General features: G+C 38.5%; 1 protein-coding gene across 1 annotated transcript in view; it reads left to right on the forward strand.

Moving 5' to 3' along the window:
- The window catches only part of CAP2 (cyclase associated actin cytoskeleton regulatory protein 2), a 58,080-nt gene that overhangs the window by 27,303 nt on the left and 15,104 nt on the right, over positions 1 to 15,673 (forward strand). The window contains exons 4-6 of the mRNA XM_026842971.1: positions 7,393 to 7,536; positions 7,780 to 7,865; positions 9,564 to 9,669. Coding sequence (XP_026698772.1) covers positions 7,393 to 7,536; positions 7,780 to 7,865; positions 9,564 to 9,669 — 336 coding nt within the window. The remainder of the gene's footprint in view (positions 1 to 7,392; positions 7,537 to 7,779; positions 7,866 to 9,563; positions 9,670 to 15,673) is intronic.

Consider the following 15,673-nt stretch of genomic DNA (forward strand, 5'->3'; position numbering starts at 1 on the left):
ATTACAATTTCTGATCACAGAATCACAGAATCATAGAATCATTTAGGTTGGAAAAGACCTTTAAGATCATGGAGTTCACCTTTAACCTAACACTGCCAAGTCCACCACTAAACCACATCCCTAAGTGCCACATCTACACATCTTTTAAATACCTCCAGGGATGGTGACTCAAACACTTCCCTGGGCAGCCTGTTCCAATGCCTGACAACCCTTTTAGTGAAGAAGTTTTTCTTGATCTGCAATCTAACCTCCCCTGGTGCAAGAAAGACCATTTCCTTTTGTCCTATCACTTGTTACTTGGGAGAAGATGCTGACATCCACCTCACTACAGCCTCCTTTCAGGTAGCTGTAGAGAGTGATAAGGTCTCCCCCTTAGCCTCCTTTTCTCAAGGCTAAACAATCCTCAGCCACTCCTCACAGGAGTTGTTCTCCAGACCCTTCACCATCTTGGTTATCCTTCTTTGGACACACACCTCAGTGTCTTTCTTGTAGTTAAGTTCTGTAGGTATCCTTGTACCACTTCTCTTTCCTCAGCTGTGTTTGCCAAAACTCCCAGCTCAGTAGCCCTTGCAATGAAAAATGGATGCATGTGAGATTCAGTTCTGTTTTACGGGTAGTGCTGTCAGCTGTAAGAAGGCCCAGAGACACCTTGGAATCCAGGGAATACAGAAGGGTTATGATCAGTGCTACATCTCCCAACCTTTATGGAAGAGAAACGGAGTTGGAGATGCACATTATCACAGACCTCTAGATTGACTCACATCAACACCGCCAGGCACAGACTCTCCAGTAGTTCATGTTCTGTGCAGTAAGCAATGACTCCTTGCACTTGTTTACTCCAGTACAACTAAGAACAGCATCACCCCATAAGGAGGACATTATCAAAGATGATAGTCTGTATCTTGTCTAGCTCTTCATCTGACATAGCTGCTAAGCAATTCTGGGGGATCCTACAGACTCTTACTGGAATTCTGCTGTGTCCTAAAATAACGTCCTAAAATCATCAGGCTAGTTTTCAATCCCTGTAGCAGTGTTCATTATCAAACTGCACCATGTGAGATCCCACTGAGCTATGCTGATGGGACACTCCCCTTCCCATTAAGCATCATATTCTTTATTTCCACTAAACACAAATCCAAACCAGTATACTCCTTTCTCTGTGCTACACAATTATTTCCCAGGATTTCTGGACTGTGCATGATCTTCCAAAAAGGGAAAGCACTGGGGATACACCTGATTGAAAAGCAGGGCTTTTCAGTTCATGGGTTATTTCAATTTTTTCTAATTCTCTTTGGTTTAAATCATACCCCAAAGAATGAATTTTGAATTCTGAAAGCTGTGTGGACTCCAGGACTGCTTACTGAACCCGGCAGTCTTACAGTTTGTCTCTAGGGAATTTTCAGATGAACCACATGAATGTCCAAGGCTGGAAGCCTGACTCTCTACACCCTGTCCTGGGATGTACCCTCCAATTGTGGCTGAACAGAACACCATTTTCTGACAGAACTTTGGTACCTGGAATGCCCTGAGCCCCAATGACATGGACTGTGATCACAGCAGCAAAGATTAAGGAGTAAATCAAAAGGTTGAAAACAGTTCATTAGTGTAATTGTTCTTGTGGATTAGAAGGGGGATCTTGCCTGTGTGTTTAAAGCAGGAGGACCCTTTATTGTTGAATATACTGCCTATGGTGAGCTATGGTGGACAGGAAAACAATATACAGAGCATTTTTCCCACAAAGGACTAAATGACTAGAGCTAATATTGGCTGTATCGAGAATTTAAGTGCTATCTAAGAGGAATAAAAGCCAAATACCAATTAGGTCACTTTGGAAACACACAAATGTGTCTAAGCTTCTGTGCTGATGAAGCTGACCAGACATTTCTGCAGATTTGACTTTCTGTGTCATAGTCCTGCTGTTGCACAGCAATGAGTTGAAATGGCAAAACCTGTACTATTGACAAACAAATCAAACATTTGTTACACCACTACATTGAAGATTCACAGTTTAAGAAAATGAGACCAGAATAAATTAATATATCTCTGTACTTAGTTAGGAGGAGACATCTGAACCCTGAAAATATCAGAATACTAGAGGGACGTGAATGTAGTGATCATAGAGAAGGATCTCACTGGTGATCTCTACTGAATATCAGAAAATGCTTGCAGAGGAAGCACTGGATTAAGATGCAGTAGGTTATACTGCAATTTTAAGAGCAAAACTGTGGTACTGATTGTGAAACACTTTCTGCAAGGAGAGATGAAGTGCTAAAAGAACAGTTTGACAGGTGCCAACAAAAGTTGGTAGTGTTTCTTTATGGAAGTAATAATGAAAAGTAGAAAAAATAATTTGAGGAATCTAGATGCAGCACTGAGAGGCTCAGAGTTTCTAAGTAGCATAGATTCACCTCTGGAAAAAAAATATATTTCCTATATACTTTAAAAAAGAGGTTATTCCTCAGCCTAATCTTAACACTGATGCCATTCAGACTGTTGATACACAGCTACAACAAAAAGGACAGGTCTTTCTTAAACCACATATATACAAGAAAGGACTAACTTAAATTTTCAAGTCTTTTCACAGATTGCCTTTTACAAAATATGGGAAACTACAGTTAATCTAAAACTATTTTAGTTCTAGAATCATAGCCACTCGTAACAGAAGTGCATCTCACTGGTGATGACTGAAGCTACCAGTATTTTATTCCTATAGACACAAGATGGGATTCTGCTCATCAACTTTAACTGTTAAGGTAGGCATGTTGTGTAAGGTGACTTTCTAGGCTCTCTTTACAGTAAATGGCAGCACCTCTAGGCTGCATTCTTCATATCTATTCATGTCTTCTAAAATATAATCTTCTAACATCTATTAATAGGTGGAAAGAATTCCTCAGGGACATCTCTTTCTTCATTTACAATAGAGGGAATTGAGTCTCAGCTGAGAGCAGATGCTCACCTTTTAAATTGTTAGAACTGAGTGGAGGATGCTATGCATGACATCTTTCATCCCTTGAAAGGATGAAATGTGGGATGGAACTGTACTAGGCTGTTTGCAGAGATAATGGCTGTGTCTACATTAGTGTTTTAGTTCACAGCACGACTATATTTTTCCTTCAAATCAGCCCCATTTACTATGCTGCAATCCGCATTGCAGAGTAGTCTTAGGGTGTACAAAATGGGTGTCTTTCTGATGAAATTAAATGGAAGATACACTCCCAGACAGCACCTAAACCACAATTTACAGCTAGTCCAAAATAGGCCCCTCTCAGATGCATACAGTCTGAATGTCAGGTCCTCAGCACCAACTGTTTTGCTCTACAGAACCATTCCTATTAGGCTGCACTGCTTGACAACATATACAAAGACAGCTGATTCAAATCAACTCCAGGTTTCAAACTTGTCTGTTAAAAATACAATGTAAGTATGATGGAGATTTTGAACTGACAGAAGAAAATAACAGCGCTATAGACCATGGTATAAAGGTTGTAGTCATGCTGTTCTAGTTGCAGCTGAGTAAAATGAAGGGGCTGCTGATCCCAAATGCTCTCAGCTTTCTTTTACTGCTCCTGTGCCAAAGGTTGCCACCCCCTCAGTTAGCATAACTTTAAAGGGTATTTGTTCCCTCACCATGACTTTTTCATAATGGGTCAAGTTGATTTAAACACTATAATAGTGAGATCCAAATTGTGTTGCCACCCGTCAACATAAAAATTCTTCGGTAAACAATCTCACACCTAAAAACCATTTAAGATTAGCTTAAAAATACATAAGGTCTTTTAAAAACTGTATTTTTATTTACATGCTGGGTTTTGCGCCTTTGTGATTCATGCTGGCAGGTTTCTGGACCACAGTGGTCTGAGAAAATACCTGTTTTCTCAAATTAAACCTAAGATTTTCAAGTAATCACTGGCTCAAGCAGCCAAAGTTTAAGCAAGCCAGTCAGTTTAGCATAACTTCACAGGCAAATCACAAAAATCACAAAACCCAAAAGTTTGGCCATTCTCCTGAGTTAAATCCTTATGCCCCAGTCATGTTAAACCTGTCATCTGTGGAACTTCTCATGTGAGTATTACAAAAATGTGAAGAAGAAGAAAGTCTGTTTGGTGCAGTCGGTACTGGTATGCCAGGCCATTTTATGAGACTGGGCTGAGACTGTTAAGTCTCTGAAGCCAAAGCCTAAGGCAGTTCTTGTTGCATGCTGTAGCTTTTTTGGGCTGTTTTGGCTAATCGCTGCAGTAGTGTTACTACTCTTGATTTTCTAATAGGAATTATAAGACATGGATCAAAGCTGGCTGGTTGTTTAGGTATTAATATTTAAAAAGACCATCTGGTTTTAATAATTATTAAAAAAGGACAAAGGCATGCTGGGAATTACTTTTGATATTGTTGTGCCACTGGTGCATTTTTAAACATTTCAGCAAAACTGATATTATAATAGGAATGGTGTTTATACAAAGACTCTTAAATTTCTATTAAACAACTGTGCTGTGTCTTAAATGACAAGAAATTTTATCTAGCACATGCCAAAGGCATGCTGAAGATTTTTCCAACAGCTCTGATTCATCTCCTTGAATTCATTTTTTCTTAGAGATACAGTAGAGACAATCATTTTATTAACAACCGGCTGTTTTAATATTCATTGCAATAAAGAGATTATTCTTTTAGAACCCACAGCACAACTGGTTCTGCATTGTAGAGCCAAACAAGACTGATTACTGCCAGAATTAATGAGCCTTTCTATACCCATATGCCATATACACTATAATTCATCTACAGTTTAATCACTAACTAAAAATTTGGAACTGACTGCGGGGAGGCAGGACTCAATTAAGTGATTCCTTGCAGGCCTGTATTCCGTTGTGTCCAACCCTTACACAGGAACTTGGATCACAAGAAGCTTGCACAAACATACACACGCATTTTGTGCAGCCAGCTAGCAGCCATTGCAGAACAGGACAAGTGCACAGTGAAGGGAAGGCAGGCTCTGCTGCTCTCCCAGTACCTCTCACATGGGACAGAGGTGAGCAAAGTCTCGAGCCCTTTGTGGCTCTTTCTGGAGTCATTACAGTGCCACGTGAGTGATTACTTTCAGCTACTTTCCTTAGCAATATGTATTTCACCTTTAAAACTCATGTAGGCCACTTCTGTGAAATTACACAAATTAACTTACATAAATCTACAAACAGTTGACTCACTGGACAGGTTAAGTCCTGTGTTCTAAGTGACAGAAACCTTTGACAGAAAACCCTCACAGAACTGGTTGGGAGTTTTTTTTAGGAGTAGGAGGATGTGTGGGTCTTATGGTACCATTCAGGAAAATGTTTGGCCCTAATTTTGCCTTCTTATCTGTAGATATCAAAGTGTTCTACAAAATAAAATGGCTATATTGGCATCATTTCATACATAGGAAGTTGAAGCACAGAAAGGTAACACAGCTTTCCTGAAACCTGATGATAATTTGCTGGGAGAGTTGCAAAGAGACCCCCCATTTATGGACTCCCACTTCTGTGTCCTATCCACAGAAACGTGCTGCCTCCCAGTGCTGTCTAGATATACCAGGCATCTGTGGAGCTGTATTTTTAGCCCTGATGTTCTCTTTTGCTGGAACTGAGCCATGAAGATTCACAGTAAGCTAAGGACTGTAAATATCCCTTAGACTTTATGGGAGGAAAACTGGCATGATATCAAAGCAGAACAAGCACTTTCTTAAATTTCAGTTTTGTTAACTACTGTCATACTTGAAAGATTTCCCTGCAAAATAAGAAAGAACCAACCAGCTGCATGTTGTAAACAAGCAAAAATTAAAAAGAAGGATTCCTGCAGGCTTTATCATGTTATGGCAACAAAATCAGTTTTTAAGAACTACAAATCATGGAGGTTTCAGGGCTTTTTCAGACTTAATGACTTATGCTGGTCATTAAGCCATCAACAAAAAATCTTTTCATCTCCCAGTAATACTGTAAATATTTGTTTCTCCCAACCCACTTTGTTGTAGGACAAGATCAGACATCCCTGTGCATTTCAGATGCATAGGCCTTTCTCAGAATTACATTACCACTAAAATATTAAGGCTCCATAGCTGGATCAAAATACTCTTAAAAATGCAGAACCTCTTTTTGTCATGTTTTTTCGAGTGTCTTTTGACCTATGTTGATCCCTAGCAGACATGCTTATTTTAAGGTGACATAAAATTCTGTAAAGCTGAGGAATGCAGAAGGGTGAAAAGAAATATATTAGAGATGACAGAGAACAAGTAGCACATAGGCACACATCGTCTTGTGTGTCATGACAGCGTTAGTCCTCAAAAATATGAGGATTAGATATCTCCAACAAGACCTTAATTCCATTAAATAAGTAGTCCTGAGAAAAGGTGAGAAAAAACAGAGTTCTTGCTACATGCTGAGTGATTTCTGAGTGAAGTGCCAGGGAAAATCAGAATGATGCACTCTTTTTGGTAGGACATAGTATGGGTTCTGCAGGCATACTTTTGTGATAAAGAATTGGACTGTTTTCATAGAAATGTTTTATAGGGTTGCAAGGTACAGCGGTGGTTTTGCTTGTAAACCAATGACTCCTTGTCCCTCAATGTGCTGTTTCTGAGTGGAAGAATTTTTCTCAGTAAGTTAGTACTCTAAATTAGTTTTTTTGAGACACTGGCTCAGTGCGATTAGCATTCACTTTGCGCAGGAAAGAGTTTGGATAGCTTCTACAGTCATTCTGCTTTTCTCTTCACTCCAGACACTATTCCTTCCGCTCAGCAGTCATTCCCCTGGATACCATTCGTTTCTGATTAACACAGGAGAATTTCCCCAAACCATGGCTTGCAGGCAGTATGTTTCCCATGAATTCCTCCCACATTACTTGCAGCCAAAGGAAATTAAAACATTAAAACTTACCAACAGGGAAAGCTAAAATTGATATTGTCTTCAGTGTATTACTTTCTCCATCTCATTGCCAAATGATAAGAGGCCACTAACCTAACAAGTAGTTTGTGTTTTTTACAGAAAGAACAACTTGGTTAATAAATTGAAAAACCCAAGCCAGTGTAAAGACTCTCAAAAAGTTCCAGGGAAATCGGATGAAAAATACAAGCATTTTGCTAACTCTGAGCTGTGGGATATGTATAGGTCTTGACTTGGGCAGCATGTAAAAATCCTGGCAGTGCTAAGAACAATTTTTGCTGCAACACATTATTAATACTTAATGTCTGTGCATCTCACCACTGCAACCAGGGGAGGGCAATTAAATTGTTACTTTAACGTAGAGAATATGCTGACCTTTCTTTCCAACTGTTAAATCAATGGGCAGGGAGGACAATGTTAAACCATGGGGTGTTTTCAGACCACCAATTGTAACATCAGTGTCTTCTTGGCGCTTTTTTTTTTTTTTCAGAATGAGGTGGCAATGCTTCTCAAGCCAATATCAGAGAAGATTCAGGAAATCCAGAACTTCCGAGAAAGGAACAGAGGAAGTAAAATGTTCAACCACCTCTCAGCCGTCAGTGAAAGCATACCTGCCCTTGGGTGGATAGCAGTGGTGAGTGGCACACAGGATGGTTGGGAGGGCTATAAATGTGCTTCTGGATGGTGTGGCCAAGAAGAGTTTCAAAGTTTGCAGAACTCTGCAGAACTCTGCACTCTCCTCTGCATAGTTCTTCAGTCTACTACACCCAAGAGGGTGCTTTGTAATATACCTAATACATTAGGGAAAGCATCTCACTAATGTTTTACTTCATTTCTCCTTCTGTTGTTTCCTGCTACCATGGATTGATGGTCTTAGTCTCCTAAACCAGGTCCTTATGTCAAGGAGATGAATGATGCTGCTACCTTTTATACTAACAGAGTATTAAAGGACTACAAGCACAGGTATGTTGCCAAGCCCCAGTATCTACTAGCCAGAGAACACAGCATTAACCATACCAACAGGGTTCATGATGCCATCACAGAAAGCATTTTGTAAACTAAAAAGCACTTGATAAAATCTGCTTGCAGTAGTATATTTTCCCCCCCTCATCTTTGACCTGCAGCATGTTGCAGTGAGAATGGCAGCAGCACTAGTAGTGCTGGTTTTCACTCTGCAAATTACAGGATTATGTTTAATTTTCTGGCATTCCTGCATCATAAGCTTATATGCAAATGCATATTTACATATCAACATGTTGCTAGCTAGCTGCTACGTGTCCTTGTCTCCTTTGTGGACTCATACTGTTGCTGTTCTTGCTTTTCACTTGAAAATGTGTGTTTAGGTGGTAGATGTATACAACTGAGTATCAAATTCTGTAGCTCCCAATTTTAGTTTTTGCAGTATCACTGCATTGTTCTTAAAGAGCACAAGGAATTCACAAAAAAGTTCCATGAATGAAATCTGTGAGCTGACCGAGAAGGAGAAAAAATACAGGTCCTTCCTATGCTCTCTTAAAAAAGTCATATGTAAATCCTGTTGATTTGGTACTTTTGGAGGCCAGATTTTGGCTCTTGATTTTTATATCCCAGTGAAGAACAGTATTTGCTATTGAGTTTTTCCTCTTAGTGAGGATAACTTTATATATATAAAACCCTTTTGTATATATTTCTATTTATTTTATATATATAGATATATTTCTGAAGCTTTAGTGTACCTACTGAAGGTAGTACCTACTGGGGTAACTGAAGATTTTTACAATATGGCTTTAGTACTTCTGGAGAACAAAATCTCTCACATAACAGTATAAACAGGGTACATTATTTAGGTGTTAGGTCTTCCACTGATGAGGAATTCTTTTTTCTGGTTTTCACTGAATCAGATTACAGTGTCTTCCAAAGTAGTGGACGGCTCTCCCTTGACTTCAGTACGCTTTGGATTAAACCTGTTGACCCAGATCCTCATAAGTATTAAGCGTCAAACTCCAGAGGAAATAAATAGGAGGTAGACACCCAAATCCTTGTGAGCATCCAGTTCATAGCCGTCACTATTCAGTAATAATTCTTCATAACTAAGGACTCCATCTTACAAGCAATTTCTATCTATATATATATTTCTGGTTTTCACTTAGTGTCTCATTGGAAGACTAAGCCTTCCAGATAATTATTCCAGAGCCAGTTTGTGACCTGTACTTTAAAAATTCTTGTTGTATAAATATTTTAGTCTGATGACTATAACATGATCCAGTGTACCCTGGCTACATTTGAACTTGGGAGCTAGGGTCTTACAGAACTCAAAGATATTTAATTTTCTAAAATTCAGCACCCTGAAACTGAGTTTGGGTCGCTGCTGCACAGCTCCATATAGCTTTAGTGCTTCTTCAGTTGACTTTGAACTTGAACAGAATGATGACACACATGTCCAGCAGGAAGCACCCTCTGTTAGAGGCATCCTTTGCCCTTGTTTGTCCTCTGGAAGGGTCTAAAAGCTTTCCAGTGTAGTAGGCCTCAGTATTTTCAGCACTGGGCTGGCTGGCTGCCTGATAACTGTTTTGTCCATGGCTTTAAGGTAGACATTGGGTTTTACCTGCTTTGAGTCAGAGTAGCAGTGCTTTCTGGTTTTAAGTGTATTCACACATATAAATATCATCTCTGTTCTTACAGTGATGCACGTCATGTTGATTGGGTGAAGTCATATCTGAACATCTGGTCTGAGCTTCAAGCTTATATCAAAGAGCATCATACCACAGGTCTCACTTGGAGTAAAACTGTAAGTACTCTTTCCTTCTGTATGAAGAATCATAAAATACTAGTAACCAATTTGACTTTTAATGCAGGTCATTAGCTCAGGGAAAATAGATATCTAGGCCAGGAACAGAAGTCGTGGTCCATGAGCTTCCCAACCAAGCCAATAAAAGTTTGAAAGACAAGTGGAGATGTGTCAGGCCATTGTGGTACAGGTTTGGAGGAAGAGGGAAAGAATTATTTGGGATGATTATAACCATAACCCCCAGGTGCAGATGGTAAGGAGAGGCAGACACAATTCTCCAGACCTGCTACAATAGAAGGCAAGAACAAAAACAAACCCCAAAAATTTGAAGGACATGTCAGACTAAAGAAAAATTGAGGGAACATGACAGAGAAAGAAGAATAATGGTGGAAAGAATTTGAACAAAGAGAGATATTTAGTAACAGTAAGAAGAAACACAGGGGATACATACCTATTTAATACTTCATAGATAGCTACTTTTATAAAACTGTTACTTCATATATACAGAAATGATTTCTGAAATACACAGAGAGAGAGTAAATATAACTGTATGCCTAACTATTTATGCTCTCTCTCTATATAAACATCTTCTGTGTGTTACATCTGAGATGTGTAGAAAGATGATAGTAACGACTATTGTTCTCTAAGAGAGGTATAAACACAAGGAATTAATTTTCTGTTGGGTATATATGTAAGAGTTTATGATGCAATTCATATTATTCTAATACTGTGCTCATGTTTATTATCAGGTTAGGAGAATTGCTGAAGTATATTAAAAATATAATCAGCCAGCTCTTTGCTGTTATCATCTCCTAAACTTAACAGTGCACTCACATACTTGCACATGCAGTCTTTCACACCAAGTTTAAAATTTATTCTGGATTTGCAAATATTTTTTTTTTAATTGAATGACGATTCAGAGGACTGATATAGGCCACCAGATAATTTAATTCCCAGACCAAACCATTGTAAGAACTCAGGAACGTAGGGAAATGAAATAGAGCTTTCAGATGGAATGTATTTTCACATGGAATAAGGGCTGGAACACCTCTCCTCTGAATAAAAGCTGAGAGAGTTGGGGTTGTTCAGCCTGGAGAAGAGAAGACTTCAGGGAGACCTTACTGCAGCCTTTCAGTGTATAAAGGGGGGTTATAAGATAGGACAGAGAAAGACTTTACCAGGGCCTGTATTGACAGGACAAGGGGCAACAGTTTTAAACTGAAAGAGGGTTTATTGAGATTGAATGTAAGGAAGAAAATTTTTATGAGGAGTGTGGTGAGACGTTGGAACAGGTTTCCCAGAGAAGTTGTAGATGCCCCCTCCCCAGAAGAGTTCAAGGCCAGGTTGGACGGGGCTTTGAGCAACCTGGTCTAGTTAGTGAGGGATATCCCTGTCTGTGGCAGAGGGGTTGGACTAGGTGATATTTAAAGGTTCCTTCCAATTGAAACCATTCTATGATCCTATGGTACCTGGAAAAGTTACTCTATCTCCCTCTGTATTGAAGTGATAACCATGTGAGAGAATGTTTGTTAGTTGTGCTCAGCAGCGGACTATGCAACTTTTTCTTCACACCCTTCATCATACATCGTCCAAGATCTTACATTACTCAAGTATTCAAGTGCAAGTTCAAACACAGGAGAGGCCATGATCTATGTGTACTTCAGTTAGAAGACTGGAATTATCTGCTGTTTTGTAAGTTTCTCTAGTAAAAATTTAAAATATTGAACATGATTCTCTTCCTTAATTTAGTACAAAATTTCACACTTGCTACATTTTACCCTTTTATAATCAGTGAATGTGAGAAAAGCTAATGATTTTTAAATGACTGTTAGATAAGGAAGAGAAATTGTAGTACCCTGTTAGTCAAATTAGCCTGAGAATATGGGACAAATTTAGTTTTGTTAATACAGAGAAAGAATCATCTTCACCTTCAGTGGAACTTCGCAAGTATGGAAAAAAGATTTGTTATAGCCATTTGATCAAACAGGAGGAACTCTCAGTGCTGTTGAGTACTGGTAATCTTATTCAGAAGTGTAGCTGTTGCAGATTATACTTTACTTGACTGGTCTTAAAACCAGCATCTGGGCCATCACATCTTTCTATTTCACTCTCTTCAGTTGTGCAAGAAATTGCTGAATACAAATCTAGGTGTGGCTTGTTTATTCATATTAAGCATAGTTTCCTACCAACAGTGCTGATTCCATCATGAGTGATGCATCCAAAGTATTGATTTCACTCACTTTGGATATCACTCAGATCTGAAAGTTGTCTTGGAAATACAGCTCATTTAAATTATCATTCATGTAATGTGTGTCAGAAAGATTAAATTACAAAAACATTTTTATGGATGTATAATTTTTTAAAGTTTTACTTCATGTGAGTGTAAGGAAATTAGAATCCAGTAAGTTAACAGGTTGTTTAAATAGCTTATTGTTTAAATGCTGTTTTTCTATGAAGCTTGGTAACAAATACATTCAAGAAAGCAATGAGTTACTCAACTGATAATTTAATTTTTGTTATACATTTTAAAGTGAGAATAAAACTCAGAGATTTATGCTGTGTGAAGTTAAGCATAAAGGTCTGCAGAATCAGGGCCTAGACAGAAAGATGATATATATAAAAGCTGTAGATACATTCCAGACACAGTTGTTAATCATTGCACATAGCAGCTTCCACTCAAATGCATAAAAGAAAAAAGGAAAAAGCAGTAGTTTGGCAAGGCATTAAGAAAATGGCACATTTATGAAAGGGAAACATTGATGCAGAAATGCTATTCTATTACAGAGGGAGAGAGAAAAAGTTTTTGGCCTGTGTAAGTACAAATTTAAAAGTACATTATACTGATAATTTACCCTTCATATCTGTCGAGGTCAACAAAGCAGTGCTTGAAACTTTATATAAAAAGCTATTAAGTAACATATTTGGGTATTTCTGAAGAGACTAAAGAGTCAGGGAGAACATTAACTACTGCTTCTCTCAGAGCTGTATTCTCATAGCTTGAACTGCAACAAAACTGCAGGAGCATCTGTCTAGATCAGACTACACATGGGTTTCCAAACAGGAGGGGATGGGATTTTTTAGTGGGCACTTGGCCCCTTTACCTCTAAATGGTGTATACTGTGGTGTGCACATTTCTGGCCATGCTCCATGGCAGGGTCACAAGGCCGTGCTGTTTCCACCCCCCTGTACCCTTCTGTCAAGCAGCACAGGGCAGCTGCAGCCAACCTTGGAACAGACCACTAGTGCATACAGTGGAGTGTTCCTGGCTCTGGCATTAAGCACACAGGCAGACACTTCAGAGGAAAGAGAAAGAAATGCCTTAATAAATTACAAGACAGACACGAAAACAGGTGCAATAGGTTGCAAAAGGCAAAGCAGTCAGCTCTGACAATAACAGAGGTAACTCTATCAATCAGCTTTATAATAAATTTGTGATAAAAACAGATGCTTACAGATTTTTTGATCTAACACAATTCTCTCTCCTTATTCACTTTGGCTCTGGTTCTGCCAAGATGTGTGGCAATATTTTACTCCTTGAGGGCATCTTACTGAAATGCATGGGACTGTGTGAGGAGAAAGCCAAGAAATCAGTGGAGTTAAGAACCTTGAGTCCTTTGTGTATCTGAGCCTGTTTTGCCACCTATGTGGAGTGGCCGTACAAAACTGGACCCTATGTAAATCACAGACATTTCAAGACATATGATGGATAGTTAGAATATTTGTTGGTATGTGATCACAGAAGAAAACTACATATTTAAAGTATGTATGCTTGTGAGCGGGATTGTCCCAGAGAGAAAAATATTCCACTCTGTATTTTCACCATGACCTGAAGTATTCATTTTCATTAATTGATTGTGCATATGTCAGAGAAAATATGTTTGTCAGTGGAAGTCAGATGGATCTACAGTATTTCCTTAAAAGTGTAATTTTGTAGTTCATTATTTTGACTGTAAAGTACGAGCCTTCTTCTGCCACCCATACCCTGCGGCAAGTAGCAATTGTCTACTCACTACATCTCAATTTAGCTACCTTGACAATGGGAACAATAGCAATTACCAAACTAATGGAGATTTGCAAGTTTTCATTTGCTACCAGATATGACATTCTCAGATGTCAGTGAGTCTTATGCAAAAGCTGTTATTATAATTAAATATTTGAAATGCCCAGTGTAGCATTTTAGCGATGCAGCAACCGTCATTTTTTCTTGCAACAGCTTTCTGACTTTAACATGAAATCTACAGCTCTAACAGTAATCTATGTCTTTTTTCAGTTCTTACTGATGAATAGCAAGTGCCCTTTTTTTTCTTTTTCTTTTTTTTTTCCTAAAGAAATGAGTCTACTAAAGCATGGCTCTTTCTTCCTTCCTTCCATTTTTTGGTGGTGCAAAGAAATGAACAGCTGTAATATAAGCTCACAAGAATGCCTAATAAAAGTTTGTTTGCTACAAGGACTGCATGAGTAAGCTGGGGGAAGTGAAACTTCACTCCTGTTTCTGCAGGTTAACTTTGCAGCAAGAAAACAACCAGTTATAATGAGCGATTGCTGTAGTTTTCTGTACATCAAATAAGTGTTAAGAAACAAATCTTACTCAAGGATAATTATCTTGAACAATTCTCTCAGTCATAGGTGGATCGGCAGTTAAATTTTTGTTCTTTGTACACAATAGTCCAATTTTGCCAGCAGGATTATTTACAAACAGGAAATATTTACAAACTAGCATTGAATTTCATTACAATGTTTGGTTTCTAATACAGAATTTCACTCAAGCGACATGTTCCCCCCCCCATTTACAAATCAAAACAAATTCTTAGGAGGAAGTCTGCATCTTTACAAACAGTTGAAATTTATTTATATCCTGTACCCATTGAAGCCAATATAGTATCTTCAAGTCTTTTTTTCCTGAAATATAATTTTGAAAAACATTTGTAACTCATGAGATAGTACTCTATAAACACTCTTTAAAAGTTGAAATTCTCCACAGGCTCTGCACCTAAAAGAACCATCGTAATTGCTACATTAGCCTGATTGAGCACAATTTTACTAGTCTCAGTACAGATTTTGGCCATTTCATTCTTGTCTAAAATAATCACCTCCAGACATTTTCTTATAAAATGGCCCTGCCTTTCTCCTGTACTATCAAAACATTTTTCTGTAATATATTGTCTCTGAACATATTGAGGTGAACAAGCTGCAAAAGACCAACTTCTGCAGGCAAAAGCCTCTATTATCCTTCCAGTATCTCTTCTATGCTGTGTTTAGTTTGACCCACTTATCAGGCAGCCATCGTCTGAGCCACTTCACTAAAGCTAAATGTTAAAACTCTAGTGCCAAATTCCAGCCGCAGCCACAACTGCAATCCTAGAGGCCTCATTGAGATAGAAGTAAGGGCAGCGTAAATATACTGATTTAAATGCCTGTATCTTGGATAAGATGTAGACATTTTCAGAGTGCTCAGTTTTTCTCAAGCATAGCCTTTCCTCTCCTTTTCTGTCCCATTCCTTTCTCTTACCTTTATTTTCCCTAGTTCCTTATACTTTTTTGTTGAAAAATTTGCATCTTTTAATCTCAACTGCTTCTTTCTCAGAGAATACGCAATGTCAGTTAAGAAACTGGGCCATCCTGGCAACTCTACAATAGTTGCCTCTTTAATGGAGACTGCCTCAATTACATCCATGTCTGTTGAAAGAAAGTAGTTTTACTCCCTTATTCCAACAGTGGCTGACAATATTTGTCTTTACTGGTTATCAATGATGTCCTTTTGTGACCAAACACCATTCAGACATGTTAAGGGAGAACCTGGGAGAGGCTTGTTTGACAACAGCTGTCAAATGCAACCTGGCCTGTAACATAATGCAAAAGTGAAAGGAAAAGAACATTGAAAGTATGTAAAGTGGAGAGAAGGAAAAGGTACATCTATTAACACTTTACTATATTGCTAAAGGAATTAGTCTTCTTTTTAATTGAATGTTTATATAAGTAAAAGATGGTTTAATGGGCCTGTTGG

This window comes from Athene cunicularia, assembly GCF_003259725.1.
Source record: "Athene cunicularia isolate RWA chromosome 2 unlocalized genomic scaffold, athCun1 chr2_part1, whole genome shotgun sequence".
NCBI classification, from domain to species: domain Eukaryota; kingdom Metazoa; phylum Chordata; class Aves; order Strigiformes; family Strigidae; genus Athene; species Athene cunicularia.